The sequence below is a fragment of the Gallinula chloropus genome, assembly GCF_964237585.1.
Source record: "Gallinula chloropus genome assembly, chromosome: 13".
In the NCBI taxonomy this organism is placed as follows: Eukaryota; Metazoa; Chordata; class Aves; order Gruiformes; family Rallidae; genus Gallinula; species Gallinula chloropus.
In genome coordinates this window covers 14,044,869-14,066,024 of record NC_140098.1, presented here as the reverse complement: position 1 = coordinate 14,066,024, position 21,156 = coordinate 14,044,869, and the positions used below count along the sequence as shown (strand labels likewise).

At 69.2% G+C, this 21,156-nt stretch overlaps 4 protein-coding genes across 4 annotated transcripts; 2 read left to right on the top strand and 2 right to left on the bottom strand.

Annotated features, from left to right (window-relative positions):
* Positions 1-102: 102 nt before the first annotated feature.
* DBNDD1 (dysbindin domain containing 1) lies at positions 103-3,710 on the bottom strand. The gene is made up of 5 exons (XM_084270108.1): positions 3,517-3,710; positions 2,457-2,561; positions 1,285-1,431; positions 684-827; positions 103-583 (listed from the first exon to the last, which is right to left on the bottom strand). The coding sequence occupies exons 2-5, from the start codon at positions 2,503-2,505 to the stop codon at positions 429-431; spliced, it is 495 nt and encodes a 164-aa protein (XP_084126234.1). The 5' UTR covers positions 2,506-2,561; positions 3,517-3,710; the 3' UTR covers positions 103-428.
* A 736-nt stretch (positions 3,711-4,446) lies between these two features.
* On the top strand, positions 4,447-10,809 carry DRC4 (dynein regulatory complex subunit 4). Its single transcript, XM_084270170.1, has 11 exons — positions 4,447-4,507; positions 4,600-4,692; positions 5,555-5,752; positions 5,909-6,115; positions 6,430-6,484; positions 6,915-7,120; positions 7,381-7,548; positions 7,827-7,913; positions 8,838-9,047; positions 9,932-9,997; positions 10,324-10,809. The coding sequence occupies exons 2-11, from the start codon at positions 4,678-4,680 to the stop codon at positions 10,471-10,473; spliced, it is 1,362 nt and encodes a 453-aa protein (XP_084126296.1). The 5' UTR covers positions 4,447-4,507; positions 4,600-4,677; the 3' UTR covers positions 10,474-10,809.
* LOC311196584 (cadherin-1-like) lies at positions 10,799-14,155 on the bottom strand. The gene is made up of 8 exons (XM_084270171.1): positions 13,885-14,155; positions 13,643-13,798; positions 13,425-13,569; positions 13,131-13,303; positions 12,703-12,792; positions 11,338-11,480; positions 11,059-11,194; positions 10,799-10,949 (listed from the first exon to the last, which is right to left on the bottom strand). The coding sequence occupies exons 1-8, from the start codon at positions 14,137-14,139 to the stop codon at positions 10,860-10,862; spliced, it is 1,188 nt and encodes a 395-aa protein (XP_084126297.1). The 5' UTR covers positions 14,140-14,155; the 3' UTR covers positions 10,799-10,859.
* Positions 14,156-15,017: 862 nt separating this feature from the next.
* LOC311196537 (B-cadherin-like) lies at positions 15,018-20,867 on the top strand (the record flags this gene model as incomplete). Its single annotated transcript, XM_084270116.1, is given in 15 exon segments — positions 15,018-15,159; positions 16,941-17,116; positions 17,211-17,321; positions 17,473-17,628; positions 17,759-17,903; positions 18,027-18,202; positions 18,297-18,425; positions 18,502-18,780; positions 18,783-19,042; positions 19,126-19,268; positions 19,401-19,625; positions 19,718-19,936; positions 20,034-20,164; positions 20,266-20,412; positions 20,501-20,867. Coding segments are annotated over 15 exon segments (2,652 nt in total). The 3' UTR covers positions 20,714-20,867.
* Between the last annotated feature and the right edge of the window lie 289 nt (positions 20,868-21,156).

The window sequence follows — 21,156 nt, the reverse complement described above, 5'->3', positions numbered from 1 at the left end:
GCCCCGGTGTCCGCATCGCCTCGCCCGACTCCCCCCCCCCACCCATCCTTCCCCCCGCCCCCTTTCCCCCGTTAACGGAAAGGCAGAGCAGCGGCGGTGGTGGGTCGGTCGGTTTTACCGGGACACAGCGCTGCTACATGAGGGCGGGCACGGCGGGACCGGGCGGGCACCGGCACCGAGCCGTGCTCCGGGCCGCCCCTCCCCGGAGCCCCGCGCCACCGGCTCCGGCCGGCCCCGCACCTCCCCCCCGCCGGGCCGGGGGCCGCTTCTGCCCGGGGCCGCCTCCCGCAGCCCCGGGGCCGCTCCGGTCGAGCCGTTCCCCGCGTTCCCCTTCCCCGGGCCGCGGCGGTGCCGGGGCTGGAAGGAAGCGACCGGCGCCGTCGTCTCCCCGCGTCCGTGCCCCGGCGTGTCCCGGGGCCGGGGCTGCCCTAAGGCTCCCGCGGGCGCTGGGCGGGCAGGAAGGCGTCCGGGGGTCCCGGCGGCAGCTCCGGGTCGCTCAGATGCTTCTTGTCCCGGCCTTGCTCCCGCGCTCGGGTCCAGGAGGGTGACCGCAGGTACCCGGCCCGGGGCAGCGGCTGCAGCCCTGCGGGGACAGACGGACGGCTCTGGACCCGCCGCGGGACGGACAGACGGACAGGGGAGCGTCTGGGGTGGGGAGGGGGGGGTGTCCCCGCCGCGCTCACCGCCCGGTGGGGGTTCTCCGGTCGCGTTTTCCTCATCCGAATCGGCGAAGACCTCGGCCAGCTCCTGGTCCGACATGTCGGTCAGCTCGGTCAGGTCCAGCAGGTCGAAGTGCACCTCCAGCGAGGAGACGCTGCTCAGGGGCTCTGCGGGCGACCCGAGGCCCCGGGGATGGGCTGGCTGGGGGCAGCGGGGCGGCACCCGGAGGGAAGGAGATGGGGGGACTCGCGGGGGGTGGTGGGGGTGGGGAGGGATCTCAGGGGACCCTGGGAGAGGTAGGGGATGCTATGGGCAGGCAGGGACCCCTGGGGCAGGCAAGGACCCCTGGGACAGGCATTTGATGCTATGGACACAGGTAGGGACTCCGGGGACAGACAGGGACCCCCAAGTCAGGTAGGGGATGCTATGGGCAATCAGGGACCTCTGGGGCAGGCAGGGACCCCCAGGACAGGCAGAGGATGCTATGGACACAGACAGGGACTCCCAGGACAGGCAGGGGATGCTATGAGTGGGCAGGGGGTGCTATGGACACAGGTAGGGACCCCCAGGACAGGCAGGGAGCCCCGGGACAGGCAGGGAGCCCTGGGACAGGGCCACACTCACGTCTGCGCTCGGTGACCTGCAGCAGGCCGGCGCTGGGGAGGGGGATGCCACCCTGCTCCTCCGCGGGGGCTCCGGGGAGCTCCTGGGCCGGCCTGTGGGCAGGGGTCCCCGCCGGGCACTCCGGGGTCAGCACCTCCTTGCCGAGCTCTGCAAAACCAGCACCTGCCGCGTTGGTGGCGGCAGCTCCCGCCTGGGCCCCCGCCGGGAGGGACCCTCGGCATGTCCCAGCGGAGGGGGCCGGGGGCAGCAGGACCCCCGGGTAGGGGGTGGGGGTGGGGGAACCAGGGAGGGTGGGCAGAGCTGCCCAGGTCCTGGCAGCGCCCGTGCGGCAGCCGGCAGCCCCGCGCCCCCCGCCCCGCACAGCCCCTTTGTGTCGGCGAGACAAAAGCGCGGCCTGTGCCGGAGCCCAGACAAGGGGCGGTTTGTCTGCCGGAGGGAGCCCGCGGGGCCACGGCAGCCGTGGTGGCGGCACAGTCATGGCCACGGCACAGCCCCTGCTCACGGCATCCCTCTGGGGCTGGGTGGCACCAAGAGTGGGCACAACATCCCATGTGGCACCAGGCACCGCAGCACCAAGACCCCCCCAGCCCACATGGAGCCGGTGCCAGGGCAGGATGGAGCTGGATGTGGCCAAGCACCATGTGCCACCATCCTCTGCCATCACCATGCTGCTGGGTGACATGGCACAGGGATGGGATGGGCAGCTCCTCGTGTCCTGAGGATGGTGACAGCAAGGGGTTGGGGACAGAAATCCTCCTCCCAAAGGAAGGGGAAAGTGACGTTACAGCAGCATTCAGCTCCTGTTTGTGGTACTCAGAGCTGCAGGACACCCGCATCCCTGTCCTGACACCCACATCCCTGTCCTGACACCCACATCCCTGCCCTGACACCAGCTCTGCCACATCCTGACCCCCATGAGATGGGACTGGGCACCCCGTGCTGCCAGCACCTTCCTTCCAGCTGGGAAATGGGGTCCCCACCCCGTTCCAAAGCTGGGATGAGCTCCCTGGGGTGGGGGGGGGGGCACAGGGGCTGCCTGCTCCTGCCCGCTCCCACCACCCCACCCCACACCTGCCACGGTGCCCAGCCCCGGTGGGTGACACGGCAGCGTCCCCGCCGGTGCGGTGTCTTTCCCTGCCACCGGCAGCCTCCCGCCCCGAGCTCCCACCCACCGGGGTGCTGGTCCCTGCCGCAGAAATCCCCTCTGGCCTCCGCCTGCATGGTCACGCCGTGACGCCGGCCCCGCCGCCCCGCTCCGGCCTGGGCTCACCGGCTGCCTAACGGGGAACGGGGAGCGGCGTCAGGGCTCCATCCCCGCACGCCGCTCTGCTGACTCACATCAAACCGCAGAGCCCGGCAGCAGCCGGCCCCGGCCCCGGCCACCCCACCGGCATCGGCTCCGTGTCCAGCCCGGTGACACTGTGCCCCCCCGCCCCCCCCGACGCGGCTCCAAGGACCCGGTGCCCGGCGGGGCACGGCCAGGGCCACCGCGGTGACAGGGGACACGTCGCGGCTGAGCGTGGGGCACATGCGGGAGGGACAGGCGACCACGGGAGCCCCAGCACCACCCGTGTCACCGTGTGGGACCCCCACTGCAGCCCCCCCCCCGCTTCCCAATGCCGGGGGTCCACCGGCACAGCCACCCCTGTCCCCCCACACTCCTCCACCGGCACCAGCACCCACCCCTCTGCCTGGCACCCCCTGCACCTCAGCCTGTGCCCTGGGCTGCCCCCCCTGAGTCCTCTCCATCACCCCGACACCCCTGGTCCCCTTTGCACCCCCAGCCCCCCCTGCACCTCCAGCTGCCCCTGCACCCCCAGCCCCCCCCTGCATCCCCAGCCCCCCCCATCACCCCAAACCCCATCCCACCCTGTCCCTGCCCAACCCCCCATGCCTGTCCCCGGCCCCCAGCACCCCCCCCGCGGCCAGACCCCGCACACACCCGCCCCCGGGGCACTGACCCGCTACATCCCCCCCCCACCCCTCCACACCGGCACCCTCCTTGTGCACGGACACCCCCCCCCAACCCCCCACCCCCGCCCCGTGCACACCCCCCCGCACACCCCGCCCTACATCTCCCTGTGCACACACCCCCCTCCCGCGGGGCCCGGCCCGGTTCCGCCCGCTGCGGGGTCCCGCCCGGCGGAGCCGCCCGACCCGGGGTCGCGGCGATGGGCGCGTCGGGCCGTTCCCCGCCCCGTACCCCACACACCCCCCCCACCCCCCTTTCACCTGCGGTGCCGGCCGCTCCCGGAGCCTCCATGGGCCGGGCCGGTGCCGGTGCCGGTGCTGGGCGGGGCGGGCCCGGTGCCAGCCCGCAGCCCGCACGCTCCTGCCCGCCGCGGCGGGGGCGGGGCCGGGGGCGGGGCTGGGGGCAGAGACCGGCCCCGCCTGCCCCGGGGGACCCGGGGGGTCTGCTGGGGGGGGGGTGGTGCGGAGAAGAGGGGGGCCAGGGGGCGGGAGGCGCGGCGGGACACGGGGATGTGGTGGAGCCCGGGCAGGGGACCCGGGGCGAGGGGGGGTGAGGAGGGAGGACACGGGAACCGGGGACGCGGGAACGGGAGGCCACGGGAAGGGGGGGGCCGCGGCGGGGACCCCGGGCGTGCGGCGGGCCGTGGGGTCGCGGAGGGGAGCCGGGGTCCCCGCGGCAGGGGGGGCCGGGGTGCAGTGCTGAGCCCTGGGGTGCGGGGGGGGGCGGCTCGGTCCCGGGCACAGCGGCTCCCGCGGCCCGCCCCCCCCCCCCCCCCCCCGGTCCGGAGCGGGCCGTTGCTAGGGCGGGGCCCCGCGTTGCTAGGGGGCGTGTCCTCCCGTCTCGAAACTCTCGCGAGATTTGGGCGTCTGTTGCTTAGCGACCGCGGCGGCAGCCGCCATGGTGAGCGTGGGGCCTGCTTCGGGACTGGGGCGCGTCCGGGCCCGCTGCTGCCGGGTGCTCCGGAGCCGGGGGGGGGTGCGGGCAGGGGAGGGCACCCCGAGGCTCCGGACATGCGGCGCGGCCCGCTCTGGTTGCGGGGAGAGTGGGCCGGGGGGGCCCTGGCGGGGGCACCCGTGAGGCCTCAGTCCGGCATCCCGCGCTCGGCGGCGCCAGAGCTGAGCGGGCAACGGCCGGGCATGAGGTGCGGGGGTCCCGGAGGGTGCCAGAGGCTGGCGGGGCCCTCCCGGGGCTCCCGGAGGCCTGGCACCGCTCCCTGCCGCCGCCCCGAGCCTCTCCCCGCCCGCAGAGCAGGTAGGCTCGGTGGGCTGAGGCGGTGCGGGGCCCCGAGCCCGGTAGCCACCCCCCCAGCACGCTCCATGGGCGGGTTTGCTTTGTGTCCTTAGGCGCCCAAAAAGAAAGTCGGGAAAAAGGGAACGGAGAGCAAAGAGCCGGCGGTGGTGGACACCTTGGACCCGAAGGACATGAGCAAGGAGCAGGTGAGACATCCCCCGTCATCCCCCAGCCCACCCGCTGGGCCGGAGGAGGTGGCTGCATGCAGGAGTGATGCTCGGGGCCTTGCTGGGCGCCTGACTCCAGGGACAACAGGTGGCAGGGGGTGACAGAGACAAGCAGACAGGGTCTGTTCTTCTGCCTGGCGCCCGGCTGGGCTGCGGGGCTGTTCTCACTCCCGTGCTCAGCACTGGTGAGGCCACACACCGAGGGCTGTGAGGGGCTTTGGGCCTGAGATGAGCGGCTCATTAACGGTGCTGGAGTGGGGAAGGGTCCGGAGCTCGGGTCTGGTGGGAGCGGCTGAGGGAGAGGAGGAGGCTGAGGGCAGAGCTGCCCCGCTCGCTCCCTGCGACTCCCGGGAAGGGGGGTGCAGCCGGGGGCGCTGGTCTCTTCTCCCAAGCGACAGAGGAAACGGCCTCGAGCTGCCCGAGGGAGAAATGCCCCCCCCAGGGGCTCTGGGGCACAGGACGGGCTGTGCAGGGCAGTGGGGAGGGGGTAAAAGCTGTGTAGGTGCAGCGCTCAGGGTGTGGGTTAGCGGTGACACGGTGATGCTGGGATAACAGGTCTCAAGGGTCTTTTCCAGCCGGACCAGCTCCATGCTGCAGTAGCACTGTGAGAACACACCTGAACCCCGCTGCTTACAGCAGGACAAGCTCCTGTTACACCTGTTCCAGAGGCGGGTGGTTCTGGATGGTGTGAGGGGTATCAGGGCTCCTCCCTTTCTCTCCTGTGCTTCTCCATTCCTGCATCCTGCTGGGTTTGGGACAGAGCTTGCTGTGGGTCCCTTGCAAAGGCATCCATCCCAGGCCTCCCTCTCCCCCTGCCCTGCTCTTCCCCTCGGCTTTGCAGCTGGAGAAACACGTCAAGCGTCTGCGGGAGGAGCTGGAGCGGGAGAGGGAAGAGCGTAACTACTTCCAGCTGGAGCGTGACAAGATTCACACCTTCTGGGACATCACCCGCCGGCAGCTGGAGGAGAAGAAAGCCGAGCTGAGGAACAGGGACCGGGAGATGGAGGAGGCAGAGGAGCGGCATCAAGTGGAGATCAAGGTGGGAGAAGAGGAGAAGGCTGGGTGGAGGTGTGAGGAGAGGGAAGGAGGAGGAGGAGGAGCTGGGTGGGATGCAGACCAGGAGCTCCTCGGGCAAGATCCCAGCTCTGAGTGCCTCCTGCTGAAGCCCCTCACCCATCCTGTGGCCTGTCTTTAGGTTTACAAGCAGAAGGTGAAGCACCTGTTGTACGAGCACCAGGAAAACCTGACGGAGCTGAAGGCAGAGGGTGTCCTGTCGGTGAGGTGTGCCCAGAAGGACCACTGGGCCCAGGAGATGGAGCTGCGCAGAGACATGCGCTCCCTGCAAGTGGAGCTGAAGGAGCAGGAGCTGGCCAACGAGGTGGCAGTGAAGAGCATGCGCCTGGTACGTGTGGGGGTCCCAGCTGAGCCCTCCTGGTGTGGGAGTGGGAATGGGAGTGTGCCGTGGCTCTTCCTGTGGGGTGGGGCTTCCCAGGAGCACCATGAACTTGGAGGCACTGGGAAGTCGGCATAGGAATGGGGAAAAGGGCTTCCTGGGCTGGCTCCTGGGATCTATCCCCCCGCAACAGGGACCCCAAGAGCAGCTGGGGAACCTCCAGAGGTGGGATGCAGAGCCTTTCCCAGGGAGTGGGAGGGATGCCCTCAGGACACGGGCTGGTTTGGCTGTTGGTCTCCTGACACGAAGCTTCTCCCCAACAGAAGCAAGAGGAGGAGGTCACCCAGCTCCATGACAACTTCAAGAGGCAGATGAAAGGTGAGGATGCCTGTGGAGCTCTGCTGTGTGATGGTGCCAGCTCCTCAAGCAGAGCCTCCAGCAGAAAGGGGCATGTTTTCCCTGGCCAGTTTTCCCTCCTGTTTTTATCCTGGGACCACCAGAGCCCCAGCCCCAGCGACCAGGATGAGGTGGGCTGGCTGGAGGAGCCCTCACGGAGTCCTCACTCCTCCTCAGGGGACATTTTGGGTTCTCATGGGTGGATTCTGAGTGTCATTGTGCCCTCTTCCCATGGGTGCTATTTCTGCTCCCCTTGGTGTCATCTTCTCCACACGCTGGTGGTGGCAGCAATGACACCACTAAGGGGCATCTTGTCCTTACACCAGGCCAGCGCTGGCTGATGGAGGTGGGGGGTGTGGCCCAGGGTCTCCCAGTGGTCCCCACTCAGCCCCCCCACCCCTCACTCCCCCAGAGCTGGAGGCCAAATACACCAAGAAGATGCAGGTGCTGCGGGACGACCTGGACTTGAGGAGGAAAACAGAGATCCACGAGGTGGAGGAGAGGAAGAACAACCAGATCAACGAGCTGATGAGGAACCATGAGAAGGCCTTTGGTGACATGAACAACTACTACAACGATATCACCCTCAAAAACCTGGCACTCATCAACCTGCTGAAGGTATCGTGCCTGGCTGGGCCCATGGCATCACCCTGCCACCCAGGGACCCTGTCCTGTGGGGGTTTCACCCACATCTGACTGGTTCCTGGGCAGCTCCTGCTCTCCCAGGGGTTGGATATGGTCACACCAGCAAAGCTCTTGAGCTCAGGGAGATGCATCTCGCCGGGCTGGTGGTGGGAGGGTGTCTGGATGGCACGTGGGATGCGCTGAGGAGCCCCTGCTTGCACCACCCCTCCAGGAGTTTGCCTTCCCAACCCCAGGAGCAGATGGAAGAGCTGAAGAAGAAAGAGAATCAGCTGGAGAAGGAGAAGGCAGACGTGCTGCTCCAGAACAAGCAGCTGAAGGAGGCCCTGCAGCAGGCCCAGGAGCAGGTCTCGGAGCAGAGGAAGAAGCTGGCTCACTATGACAAGGACAAGGAGATGCTGACGGTGCGTGGCCGGCCCTCTCCATCCCTGAGTCACCCCAGCTGTGTCCTGGGGGGAGTCACTCGGTCACAGCCTCTGCTGCTTGGCTTGGCTGGGTGGCTTTTAGCTTAACTAGGCGTTTAGAAGGTCCCAGGTGGGACTCGTGGGGTGGGAGGGGGCTGGGGTGGGTGCTGCCTGGTGCCTGTCTCCTTGCTGGTTGCCCCCATCCCTCGCCAGAACACATCCCTCACGCCCCCCCCGAGATCCCCACGCTCCTTCAAACTGCCTCTTCCCGCTCACAGAACACAAAAGCCCGGCTGAAAGTCACCCAGAAGGAGCTGAAGGATCTTCAGTGGGAACACGAAGTGCTGGAGCAGAGGTTCAGCAAGGTGAGAGCTGTGCAGGGGTCCGGGGGTCCCGTTTCCCTCTCCAGACCCCATCCCCTCTGCTGAGGGGACCCAGCAGAGGCTCTGGGCTGAGCTTAGCCAGGGGCTCTCCAAAGCTCTAATCCTGAGCCCTGTGACAGCCGCTGCCTCCAACAAAGCTGCTCCCAGCTTTGGCATCTCCCACGGTCAGCAGACAGGCCTGGCCTTGTACTTTGCTCAGCAATCCCGTGCTCCAGCCATCCCCTCCCAGCCCGGAGCCACTGGTCCCAGCAGCGCCTGTGGGTTGGGAGCAGCGGGGGGCGGGGGAAGCCAAACCGCAGGGAGAGGTGGCCATGGGCCAGCAGCCCTGGCTGGAGCTCACTCCCTTCTGCCAGCATCAGGGGGTCTCTCCCCCTGCTCCCCGCACCGGGGCGGCTCGGGACGAGCCCTGTTGTCTGAGTTGTGCCAGACTCTGGCTCTTCCCCACCCCCCCCCCACTAACCCAGATACATCCAGGGGCTCATTTGTGATTCGCAGAAATCCCCAGGAACAGGGAGCGTTGATCCAAGGCCTCGTTAACGATCCATCATTAAGGCAGCAACATATTCGGTGCTCTCAGAAATAGGCTGTGCAGGAGACAGCGCCTCCTAATTAGGACACTGATTAACTAGCTGTGAGCCAGGGACTGCAGTGGGATGCGGGGAGGAGAGACCCCCCACACGTCGTGGGGCCTGAAATCACACTGCAGCCCCTTGTGCTGTTGGGGGTGTCCCCAGGGGGGCGGGAGGCAGTGGTGCAGGTGCTGAGGGGGTGCTGGCCATGGAGGGATGGGGATAAAGCTGCTCCAGCAGCTGCCTGCCTTCCCTGCGAGCTGGGATCGTGCCGGAGCAGGCAGGGATGTGCTGCTGGCCCCGGGGGTCCCGACAGCGCGGTGTCTCTTGGGCGCAGGTGCAGGCAGAGCGAGATGAGCTCTATCAGAAGTTCACCAAAGCCATCCAGGAGGTGCAGCAGAAGACAGGCTTCAAGAACCTGCTCCTGGAACGCAAGCTGAAGGCGCTGCTGGGCCTGCTGGAGAAGAAGGAGGTGGAGCTCAGCGAGGTCTTTGCAGCCTCCAACCTCGACCCCACCGCCCTCTCCTTGGTCTCGCAGAAGCTGGAGGTAGCGTGGGATGACAGGACACCCTGCAGAAACCCTGCTGGGGTGTAGGGTTGGGGGGGGGACCAGAGGCTGCTCTGGGGTGAGCACAGCCCCTGGAGCCTGTGGATCCTCATCCTACGTGGCTGTAGCTGCTGTGTCAGTCGTTCCCAGCACTCCCAGAGCCGCGGGGCGCCCTGGCTTTGCCTGGAGCATGGAGCATGTGGGTGTTGGGAGTTTGGCACCAGCCTCTCGCTCCGGTGGGGCCTGTTTGGAGGAGAACGGGGCCCCAGGCCGGGTCCCTCAGCCACACGGGCTGCTCTGTGCACAGCCAGTGAACCTCTCCTGCCACCCCACCAGCACAGACGGGTTCCTGGGGGCTCTGCAGCGTCTGCTGGGCTAAAAATACCAGCGCAGAAAGCTCCGGCGCGGCGGCTCAGGGCCCCATGTGTCACCTCAGAGCAGGTGCCGCCGCAGCGGGCACTGCGTTCCTGGGAAGGCGTCAGGGCGTCGGGCTCTCCTGCAGCTGCTGCAGCCCCAGAATTCCTCCACTCAGCTGCCACCAGCGTCTTCTGGGGGAGACTCTGTCCCCATAACCCCCCCAGCGCCGTGGCAGTGCTGCTGGAGCAGGTGCAGCCATCACCTCCCCCTTCCTCTTCCCAGGAGGGGTGAGGATGACAATGGTGGGGCCATGCTGGCACCTGCGCTGGCGGTCCCCAGGGTCCCCGTCCCTGGCACCGCTGGCTCTGACGGGGTGGTGGCCACTTGCCAGGCCGTGCTGGGAGCTGCTCAGCTTGAGCCAGGCGCTAGAGCCAGCTCAGCTGCCGCACAGCCGACCTGCTGTCCCGCCTACGGCACAGCCGCCACGCTGCCGGCGCTGCTGCCTCAGGCCCCGTTTCCCTTCGCAGGACATGCTCAGCTCCAAGAACAGCACCATCCAGGACCTGCAGCTCCAGCTGGCCCGGGTCTGCAAGGTGAGGGAAGGGGCTGGGGGCTGCCTCGGGTCTCCCCCCAACCCCAGCTCAGGGTTGTGGGGCTGCTGGGTGGTTCCTGCGGCTTTGGGGGGGGGTGTGGGAATGGGAATGGGCCCTTCTGCTCCGGGCGTGGAGCAGAGGGAAGGGAACTCGCCTCAGGCTGGCTGAGCTGCTCTGTGCCCTACACCAGACCCAGCCCAGGCTGCGGTTTCCCCCCCCTTGCCCTGTGGGGAAGGGGTGTTGGGGTCCCTGTGCTGGGGCGGGGGGATGGGGGGGGTCACAGGGAGCTGGGTGTTGGGCTGACCCACACAGTGCTTCTCTCGCAGGCGCACGATGACATGCTGCAGACGATGGAGGCGAAGCTGACAGCTTTTGGGATCCCCCTGGACAATCTGGGCTTCAAGCCCCTGGCAGCCCCTGTGCTGGGACAGACCGTGGGGCAGGGCCCCGCCGGACTCGTGTCTGTGCCCACCTGATGCCAGCCTGGCACCCGGGGACCCACCGGGCTGGGAGCACGGCTGTGCCCCATCCATGCTCAGCACCATTAACCAGCCCTGTGGACACCCCCTCTCCTCCCCAGGGGGGTCTTTCCCCCAGAGCAGCCCCCCACCCCTGAGCAGCTGCTGGGACAGCGGCTCTGATCCAGCACAGGACTGCGGCGCAGCCGGAGGGCTCCCGGCATCCCCCCCACCGGCTCATGCTGGAGTGGGGGGCCTGCTCAGAGCCCCCCCGGCTGCCTCCTTCCAGCTGCCTGGAAGGAAGCTGGTTTCTTTGAGGGGGGGTGGGTTTTGAGACCAACGGTGCTGGTTGAAGCCTTTAATGGTGTTGGTGGTGCAGTTCCTCCCCCCACGCCCGTGCCGCTCTAGCTGCCGCGGTACGTCACGTAGGAGTAGGGGCTGATCAGCAGCGGGACGTGCAGCTTCCGGGCCGGATCCGTGACGGTGAACACGACCTGGGCAAGAGCAAGAGGGGTCAGTTTCCCACAGCCAGGCCCTGAGGATGCCCAGAGCTGAGCTGGCAGCGCCACCGGCCCGGCTACGGCATGTCCATGGCCCCTGTACCTCCACAAAGGGGTAGAAGCTGGTGTGGCCCTGGCCCTGCCAATACGCCGCCGTCTCGAAGCGCAGCTTGTAGGTGCCAGCCTGGGCCTGGTTCCCAGCCAGGAGCGGCAGGCAGCGCCCGTCCTCATCCGTCTGTCTGTAAGGGGGAGCACACTGTGGCTGTCCCCAGCCCCGTCCCCCCCAGCAGCACCCCCTGGGCGAAGGGCTGGGGGGCCGTGGGGACAGACAGACGTGTGGGTGGCAGCATCCCCTGCCCCTTCCCTGCTGCTGCTCACCCACCTCTGCGCCAGCTCCATCCACTGCAGCCCTGGCTCCTGCAGCTGGGACAGGTACACGGCGAGTCCGGCTGCCGGCAGCCCCGTGAGCGTGTTCAGCACGTGGGTGGTCAGGAGCCCCTTCTCCATCCCAGCCGGGACTTGGGGCTGTGGCAGAGGAGGAAGGGGGGCTGGGATGCGTCCCGGCAGCGCCGGCTGAACCCCCACCCACCATCCCCAGCCCCTCTCCAGGGGGTCCTTGGCCTGGCTGCCTGCGTGCCCCCTCCCTGCAGCCCTCTGAGCCGCTGGCCGTGCAGCTGGAGCCCCCAGGGCTGGGATGTGGGCGCCCACGTCCTTCCCATGCCGCAGGGCTCAGCTCCACCAGCCCCAGGGCCACCATGCGGGACCCTGCCCTCCCCCAGCACCTGCCAGCACCCTCCAGGCACCCCAGTCTCCCACGGCACGGTGCTGGCCGCGTTCCTGCCTGGCTGGAAGGCTGCGTGCCGGCGGCAGCACCGGGCTCCCTCCTCACCCGCCTGTCCCGGTGGGCCGCGACATGGCGGCAACAACTGGCTGAGGCCCAGGGAGGAAACAGCCCCGGCCCTGTCGCCCTCCCAGCCCACAGCAGCGTCACAGGCGGGTGGACATTAACCCTGCAGGTGCTCCAGTGCTGCCAGAGCAGGGGCTGAGGGCAGGGAGGTGGGTCCCTTTGGCTCTGGGAGCCCCCCCCGATCCTGCTGCAGAGGGCAGGAGCCCAAGGCAGGGGCTGCTGCTGATCGCACATGGCCAGGCTCCCTCGCTGGAGATGGATCAGCCCTCACTGCCACCCCAGCACCGGCTCCAGGCCTCGGCTGCTGGTTGAAGCCGGGACGCCGGCGAGGACGGCGGTGAGCGAGGGTGCCCAGCTGCCTACCTGGCTCTCCTCCATCCTGCCTGGCCAGGAGCTGGTGGCTGGCTTCACCGTGCAGAATGCCATCTCCTGTCCCGGCACCGCAGCCTCTCCCCGTGGAGCTGGTGAGGCTGGATGCCGCTATCCCAGCACAGGGCTGCAGCAGGACCGGGCGCTCCGCCCCGGCTGGGCCGAGCCGGCGCAGGTGGCTTCCCCCTGGGAGGTGCGCCCGGCAGCTCTGCCAGCACCCACGTTCTGGCAGCACCGTGGCCCTGGGGCTGGTGGACCAGAGCCCGGAGGGGTGTCGGGGCGCCGGGCCAGGAGGAGCCACGGTAGAGCTGCCATCCCAGCCATGCCTCCCTCCTTGGAAAGCGCCTGCAGCACGGCAGCGCCGTGGCAGCTGGGTACATGGGGGCTGCCAGGAACAGGCAGTGGCTTCACCGAGGCCTAACCCTGCTGGTCTGCCTGCCACAGGGGCATGGGGCTGGCTCGGCTCCTCACCTTTACTTCCACGACGGCGGTGGCAGTGGTGGTCAGGCCTGCGCCCTCAAGGTCCGCAGCCTGGACGATCAGTTTGTATGTGGGAGTGGTCTGCAAGCCGAAAGCACCACGGTTAGGGCAGGGAGGTGCCCGGTGTGTCCCCTTCCTCCAGGGACATCACCTGCCTGCTCCTCTACCCCCTCCAGCCACAGCTGTCACTGACAGCAGAGACGCTCATCAACATCCCTGCTGCCCACCCACCCCCGGCAACGTCCCCACCTCAGATCCCCGCTGGGCTTGGGACAGCGGCCGCCCCCAGAGCGGGGCACCGGGGAGGCCGAGTCCCCAAAGCAGCCCAGACTCCGGGGCTCCAGCCCCCCCAGCTCCCCACAGCGAGTCCCAGCGTGGAGCTGCCGCGCAGTCCCCTGGGCCGCAGCCAGGGCGCCCACCTCCCGGTCCAGTCCAGTGCCGATGACGCTGATGACGCCCTTCTGCGGGTCGATGGTGAACATCTGGTGCCCGCTCTTGGGCTCCTCGCTGAGGATGGAGTAGCCGATGATGCCGTTGGTCATGGTGATCCCGTCGTCGGCATCCGTGGCTTCCACGGTCATCACGGACGTGCCTGGGCGCGGGGACGAGCAGGGAGATGTCACTCGTGGGCCCAGAGCCGCCGGGCGCCCCAGCGCAGCGCTGGCTGGGGGCTCTGCGTGGCGCCAGCCCCCCCGGCCCCCCGCTCCCCGCACCCGGCGTGGCGTTCTCCTCGATGTAGCCGACGAAGACTTGCTTGGTGAAGACGGGCCGGTTGTCGTTCTGGTCCGTCACGGTGATGATGATCTCCATGGGGTCCTCCACGGGCTGCCCGTTGGCCGACACGGCGTGGGAGAAGAGCTGCGAGGGCACCGTCAGCCGGCCCGTGGCCCCGGGGACCGGCCCCCTCACCCCACCCCGGCCCCTGACTCACGATGTATCTGTCGATCTCCTCCCGGTCCAGCGGCTTCGTCACCTCCAGCCACCCCGTCTCCCGCTCGATGATGAAGATGCCCACGGGGGGGGTGTCTGCCCCCTGCCCCGTGATGCTGTAGAAAACCTTGGTCTCCTTGTCCTTGTTGGATTTGATCTGGAGGCAAAGCGGATTGTGGGGGGGTTGGAGGGGTCCCGGGGCGACCCCCATGCCCTGCACCCCATCCCTGCAGCACCACGTACCTTCACCAGCTTCTTGGGGAAGGGTCCCCGCTCGTTCTCAGGGCAGTTGATGGGGGGGATGTTCCAGTCCCTCTTCTGCCTCCTGAGCCCGTGGCCCGGCTTGGGGAAGGTCAGCACCGTGTCCTGCTGGGCTGGGGGGTCAGGGAAGGGGGGCAGCTCCTGTGCAGCCCCTGGGGAAACGTCGCACAGCCCCTGGCCCCATGGAGCCGGTCCTACGGCCAGGAGGAGGAGGAGGGTGAAGGTGCAGGCTGACATGGCTCCTGCCACACTGGCTGCAGGGCCCAGTGCTGGCTGGGGACCTTCCCAGCGGCCAGTGGTGACCTTGGCCGAGTCCAACTGGGAAACCTGACTGCCAGAGCTGGGGGGGGCTCCTGGGGGGCACCCACGCAGGCATCTGGCACACATGCCTGGGATGCCATAACCCCCCCCAGGGCACGGTCCCAGCAGGGTGATGGTGAGAACATGCCCCCTCCCTGGGGTCTTCGCTCTGGCGCCTCATATACTGAAAGTTGGGGGAACCCCCAGGGATATCCCCCTCTCCCACTCAGGGTCCCAGCAGCCCCAGTGCCCCCCAGCAGCCTGATGTGGGGCACGGAGGAGCCCCGGGGCACTGAGCCCCCTCGCTGGGTGCTGAGGTCCCCGCTGGACCCTCGGAGCCCATACACAGCGGGGTGCAATCCCCCCCCGGGGGAAGCTTGGGGCCGGTTGAGCCCCCTCCCCCCCCCCGGGTGTTGGGGAGGGGGTGAAGCCGCAGCCGGCGTCCGACGGGACCCCCCGGCGGGGTCAAGCACCTCGACTCCCTCCCCCAGCCCGGCAGAGTTCCCGGGGTGTCCCGGGGGTCCCAGGAGCCGGAGCCCAGCCCCAGGCGTGGGAACAGGTCGTACCGGGACCGGCAGCGGGTCCGCGGGGAGGGTCCGGGAGGGATTCCCGGCGGTACCGGGATGCCCGGGCGGTACCTACGGGATCTCGAGGAGGGAACAGGGGAGGCGGGGGGGAGGGGGGGGTGTCGGGCCGTCCCCGGGGCGGGGCGGGGCGGTACCTGCGCGGCCGCCGCCTCACCTGGAGCGTTGCAGCGGGCGGGGCGGGACGCGGCGGGCGGCGACCGGAGCGGCGGCAGCAGCGGCGGCTGGGCCATGTGGGTGCCGGGCTCCGGGCTCTGCCCGCTCCGCTTCACCCTCCTCATCCTCGTTCTCCCCGAGGCCGCCGCGATCGCCGCTGCCCCGGCCCGGCCGTGCGTCCCCCCGGGGCTGCGCCGCGGGGCGCTCCCGGTAACAGGTAACCGGCGCCGTCGGGGCGCGGCTCCACCCGGTCGGACCCCCCTCCCCCCACCCCGTCCTTCCCCGCGGGGTCAGCGGCGGGGCCGGGACCGGGACCGGGATCGGGGCTTCGGTGGGGCGGGTTGGGCTGGGGAGCAGAGTGGCCCCACCTCGGGGCTGGGATCGGCCCCTCTCTGCCCCTCCACTCTTCCTCCCCCCCTTCCCCCGCTTGTGGGGCTGGCCCGGGGGCTCCCCGCGCCGTGGGGCCGGGTGCGGGGCGGAATGTGGGGCCGGCTCTTCCCCCGCAGCCGCGGCGTTGGTGCTTTCGGGGGGGAGCATCCCCCGGCCCGGGGATGCGGGGCTGAGCGCTGGGGCTGGCCGGGCTCCTGCCTTGTAGGGCTGTGCTGCCCCCCGCCCCCTCCCAGGGCCGCCCGGTGGCGGGGGTGGGGGTGGGGAGGGGGGTGAGCTGGCGGTGCCCGGTCTGGCCCCGCGGGGCTGACGGCGGCTGATCCCGGCGCTGGCGTCTCCGGTGCAGCCGTGGGGCGCCGGCTGGGAGCTGGCGGGGCAGGGTGGGTGCCCGGCGCCGGGCTGGCGATGGGGCTGGGTGCCCCGGGGCCACCCTTCTCCGTCTGTGGGGCTGGAGCTGGGGCCCTGGGCTGCGGAGTCCGTGGGGGCTGCGGAGTCCGTGGGGGCTGCGGGGTCCGTGGGGGCTGCCCGGTCCGTGGGCTGCCGGGTCCGTGGGCTGCCCGAGGCCGGGCAGGGACGCGCTGGCAGCGGCTCCTGGCTCAGTGCTGCCCAGGCCTGCTCGCTCGGCAGCATCCCGGGGGAGCGGGGGGGGGGGAGCGGGGCTGCTCGGGAACCGCGGCCGGAGCCGGTGCTCGCCTAATGGCTGCGGAGCGCTAAAAGCACCCGGTGCCGGTAAGTGCTCTGGCCGTGCCAAGGAGGGGCCCTGACCTCCTCCGCCTGCATCAGACGCCGCATCCCGCTTCCCTCGGCCGGACCCACCGGAGGCTCCAGCCCGGGTCCTGGCCCCAGAGCCGGGTTGCTGACCCCAGAGCCGGGCAGGGGTCCCATCCCACCACGAACCCGCTCCGTGGGCAGCACGTGGCCCGGGCACGGCCCCGTTGGGGGGGGGGGGGGTCTGCACGGAGGGACCCCGAGAGCCCAGCGCTGGGCAGCAGCAGCCCGTGCCACGGCTGGGGAGCGATGCTGGGGGCACCCCAGGCTCCTCGTGCCCCCAGCCCCGCTTGCCCCCAGGGTGGCCGGGACCCTTCCAGCCCTGGTGACATCCTTTATCACCCCTCGGCGCTGCCCTCCAGGCAAGGCCTCTGTACCCGGAGGGTCCCCCCTTCTCCCCACTATGGGGCAGCTGTGGGGCACAGCTCTCCTGGCCCTGCATCTCCCCCCGGCTCTCCCGGCCCCCGGAGCTGGTTTAGCTCTGCTAATCCCCTAATCCTGCCTCCCGGCCGGGGCTGCGAGGCCCTGGGCCGCATCCAGCACGGGGGATGCTGGTCCTGGGCGGGAGGGGGGAGCCGTGCCGTGCCCCGGGTGCTGGCCGTGGGGGGGCTAGGAGCCCCGAGGGGGTGACACACCGGATGGAGGGCTGGGGCAGGGCTCTTCCTGCTCAGGAATTTCCCTTAATCTACGAAACAAAGCCGAAACCTTCGCTCCCGGCATCCCCCGCCTGGCTGGGGGGTGCGGGGTCCGGGGGCTGCTGGCATGCGGGGGGGAGGGGACGCTGGGGGACAGGTTCCTCCACGCCCCCCCCCCCCAGCGCCCTGACCCCCTGACCTTTCGCAGGGAGCCCCGGAGGCTGCGTGGGGCCGTACGGGACCGAGAAGCCCGATGTCGGGGTGCAGGGCAGGGAGCCCGTGCAGCTGCCGGGGGTGGGCAAAGTGCTCCCTGCCCCCCCTCGGGATGCTGCTGCTTGGCCCGACCCTGCCCGGCTCCCCGTGCGAAGCCGGTACCCCCCCCAGGTAATGCTGCCTGGCCGCCCCCTCCCACCCCGTTCCCCAAATCTCCCATCTGGCTGCACCCTCACAACCCTGTCCCCCCCTTCCCATCCCACAGGAGCTCCCCGGGGCTCACGCTGCTCTCAGGAGGCGGAAGAGGGACTGGGTGATCCCCCCCATCAAGGTTCCCGAAAATGAGAGGGGCCCCTTCCCCAAAAAGCTGGTTCAGGTATGGGGGTGTGTGTGTGTGTGTCAGTCTGGGCGGGGGGGGGCTGTACCTGTCAGGGGCGTGAGTGATGCTTGTGGTGTCCCTCTGCCCCACATCAGGGCTGGGAGGGGGGGTATTGACCCCCCCCCCCTTTCCCCATGTCCCCTCCCAGATCAAATCCAACCGGGACAAAGAGACCAAGGTTTTCTACAGCATCACGGGGCAGGGGGCGGATGCCCCTCCCGAGGGCGTCTTCATCATCGAGAAGGAGTCGGGCTGGATGAAGGTGACGCAGCCGCTGGACCGGGAGCACATCAACAAGTACCATGTAGGTCCCTTCTGGGGGGCAGGGGGACAATGGTGTGCCAGCATCCCGGCATCCCGTGCCGTGTGTGTGTGTGTGTGTGTGTGTGTGTGTGTGTGTCCCCAAACTTGTCCCCTCGCCCCCCCCGCCCCAGCTCTTCTCCCACGCCGTGTCTGAGAACGGCAAGCCGGTGGAGGAGCCGATGGAGATCACAGTCACAGTGACGGACCAGAACGACAACAAGCCCCGGTTCACCCAGGAGCTGTTCAGGGGCTCCGTGCCGGAGGGAGCTCTGCCGGGTAGGATGCCGAGCCGCAGGGTCCCGCTGCCCACGTCCCTCAGCCAGAGCCCTGGGACCGTCCCCGTGGCTGCCTGGTGTCCCCATGTCCCCATCCCCACTCACTGCTACGCCCCGTCCCCAGGCACCTCGGTGATGCAGGTGACGGCCACGGACGCGGATGACGCGGTGGAGACCTACAACGGCGTCATCGCCTACTCCATCCTCAGCCAGGAGCCGCGGGAGCCCCATCCCCACATGTTCACCGTCAACAAGGCAACCGGCACCCTCAGTGTCATCGCCAGCGGCCTCGACCGGGAGGTGGGCTCTGCGGCACCGCGGGGCAGGCAGCCCCAGCCCGAAAGAGCGGGGTGCTGACTGGGTGTCCGTCCATCTGTCTGTCCATCCCCCGCAGCGCGTGCGGGAGTACACGCTGACCGTGCAGGCAGCGGACCTGGATGGGGAGGGGCTGACCACCACGGCACTGGCGGTGATCGAGATCGCGGACATCAACGACAACGCCCCCGAGTTCGACCCCAAAACGGTACCGTGGGGATCCCCCGGCGGGACACCCCCCTGTCCCGCTGTGCCCATGCTGAGGGTGCCCCTCTGACCCACAGTACGAGGCGGCCGTGCCGGAGAATGATGCGGGGCGGGAGGTGGTGCGGCTGGCTGTCACCGACCTGGACCAGCCGGGCACGCCGGCGTGGCGCGTCGTCTACTCCATCATTCGTGGCAACGAGGGCGGCGCCTTTGCCATCACCACCGACCCTGCCACCAACGAGGGCGTCCTGCGCACGGCCAAGGTGCGTGTCCCCCCCCATTACTGCCCACAGTGGGTGTCTCCCCTCCCACTGTGCCCCCCCTTGCTGCCTGCAGTGGGGTCTTGCCCATCCCATTCCCTCCCCTCTCTCAGGGTCTGGACTACGAGGCCAAGAAGCAGTTCGTGCTCTACGTGGCTGCAGCCAACGAGGCTCCCTTCGCCGTGAAGCTGCCGACGGCCACCGCCACGGTGATGGTCAACGTGGAGGATGTCAACGAGGCGCCCGTCTTCCACCCAGCGGTGCAGCTGGCCCAGGTGCCGGAGGACGTGCCGCCGGGACAGACCCTTGCCTCCTGCACGGCGCAGGACCCCGACAAAGCCCAGGGGCAGAGGATCAAGTGAGCGGGGGGGCTGGGGTTGGGGGACTGTGGGGGATCCCTGCCACCTCCCGCAGTGGGACCAGCTCCCCTCTGCCCCCCAGGTACCTGATAGGGCATGACCCGGCGGGCTGGCTGGCTGTGCACTCTGAGAATGGCTTGGTGACAGCGCGGGACCACCTGGACCGCGAGTCCCCCTTCACCAAGAACAGCACCTACAGTGCCATGCTGCTGGCTGTGGATGATGGTGAGGGCAGTGACAGGGGCCCTTGTCCCCCCCATACTGGCTGCCTGTCCCCACCCCTGCTCCATGCACCCCTGTCCCCGTGAGGGGGTCCTGGTTTTGGTGTCTCCCCTCCATCACGGCTCCTCCCCGCAGGCTCCCCGCCTGCCACGGGCACCGGCACCCTGCTCCTCACCCTGCTCGATGTGAACGACCACGGCCCCGAGGTTGAGCCCCGGGACATCACTGTCTGCAACCGCAGCCCCCAGCCCCAGGTCCTCACCATCACCGACAGGGACCTGCCCCCCAACACCGGCCCCTTCCGTGCCGAGCTCAGCCCCGGCTCGGGGGACAACTGGGCTGTGGAGGTCAGCGACGAAGGTAACTGCATGGGGATGCTGGGCTGTGCCGTGGTGGCCTTGCCTGGTGTGTGTGTGTCACCACGGGTGACCTGCGGTGCCGGTCTTGAGCAGATGACACTGTCACCCTGCGGCTGGTGGCACCGCTGGAGCCGGATCTGTACAGCGTCCACCTGCGGCTCCTGGACCGGCCGGGCAAAGCCCAGCTCAGCGTCATCACCGCGCGGGTCTGCGACTGTGAGGGGCCAGTGCAGAGCTGTCCCCAGAGACCCCAGCCCGCCACCGGCCTGCCCTTCATCTTCGCTGGCCTGGGTGCCCTCCTGGCCCTGCTGCGTAAGTGGGGGGTGGGAATGGACCATGCTACAGGGCTGTACCCCCCTTTTTTTGAGGGGAAGGGGCCGGTCCTCACTGAGGCCGCTGCTCCCTGCAGTCATCCTGCTGCTGCTGCTGCTCTTCGTGAGGAGGAGGAAGGTGACGAAGGAGCCGCTGCTGCTGACCGAGGATGACACACGGGACAATGTGTTTTACTACGGGGAGGAAGGGGGCGGCGAGGAGGACCAGGTGGGGTCTGGGGGGTGAGGGGGGCAGAGGAGTGGTGCTATTGGGGGTGGTCTGAGCCTGCCCCTCTTCATCATACATGTGTGTGTATCCCCCTCCCCCAGGACTACGACCTGCGGCAGCTGCACCGGGGCCTGGACGCCCGGCCTGAGGTGCTGCTCCGCAACGACGTGGCCCCCACCCTCCTGCCAGCCCCCCAGTACCGACCCCGGCCCGCCAACCCCGACGACATCGGCACCTTCATCGAGGAGGTGAGTGAGCCCCAGAGCCCCCCCCCCCCCCGTCCATTCCGGCATTGCTGGGGTTCCCCAGCACTGAGCCCCTCTGCCCCCTCCCCAGAACCTGAAGGCGGCTGACACGGACCCCACGGCCCCCCCCTACGACTCCCTGCTGGTGTTCGACTACGAGGGCAGCGGCTCGGAGGCCGCCTCGCTCAGCTCCCTCAACTCCTCCGACTCTGACCGCGACCAGGACTACGACTACCTCAACGAGTGGGGCAGCCGCTTCAAGAAGCTGGCAGACCTCTACGGCGGGGGGGAGGAGGACGACTAGGACCCCCCCTACACACACTCTCCCCTCCTCCTCCTCCTCCAGCCACGCTGCCCCCTGCTCCCCATGCCTTACCACTGCCTGTGCCTTGGGGCTGCCCCCCGCTCCTGCTGTGCCCCTGCCGAGGCAGCAGCCCCCACCTCAGCCCTGCTGGGTTTTCTTGGGTATATTTTTTTTGGGGGGGGTGGGGGGTGGGGGTGGGGTGGGATTTTTTTTTACCGTATGAAATAAAGGTCCTGTGATGCTACCGCGGGTGTGGGGTGCTGGGCCAGTTTTGTTCAAGGTATTTTGGGGGAGGTCTGTGCTCAGCATCTGTGTGGCTTCGTGCCCTGCTGCCCCCGGGGGTGCTGCCCCCAGACCCAGGGTGCCCTCTGCTTCCCCAGAGTTTGCCCTCCCCGGTGCAGCATCTCCCGGGGCTCCCTGTCCCGGGGCGGGCACAGGGCGCT

Bases quoted from the DNA above. Each gene is read 5' to 3' on its own strand.
- DBNDD1 (XM_084270108.1), bottom strand. From the start codon at position 2,505: ATGCAGGCGGAGGCCAGAGGGGATTTCTGCGGCAGGGACCAGCACCCC. The intron at 828-1,284 runs GTGAGTGTGGCC...GGTCGCCCGCAG, and splicing joins GCAGGTCACCGAGCGCAGAC to AGCCCCTGAGCAGCGTCTCC. The intron at 584-683 runs GTGAGCGCGGCG...CTGTCCCCGCAG, and splicing joins CGGAGAACCCCCACCGGGCG to GGCTGCAGCCGCTGCCCCGG.
- DRC4 (XM_084270170.1), top strand. The intron at 6,485-6,914 runs GTGAGGATGCCT...TCACTCCCCCAG, and splicing joins CTTCAAGAGGCAGATGAAAG to AGCTGGAGGCCAAATACACC. The intron at 9,998-10,323 runs GTGAGGGAAGGG...CTTCTCTCGCAG, and splicing joins AGCTGGCCCGGGTCTGCAAG to GCGCACGATGACATGCTGCA.
- LOC311196584 (XM_084270171.1), bottom strand. From the start codon at position 14,139: ATGTCAGCCTGCACCTTCACCCTCCTCCTCCTCCTGGCCGTAGGACCG. The intron at 13,304-13,424 runs GTGCGGGGAGCG...CCCCGCGCCCAG, and splicing joins CGAGGAGAACGCCACGCCGG to GCACGTCCGTGATGACCGTG. The intron at 10,950-11,058 runs GTACAGGGGCCA...GCTCTTGCCCAG, and splicing joins GCTTCTACCCCTTTGTGGAG to GTCGTGTTCACCGTCACGGA.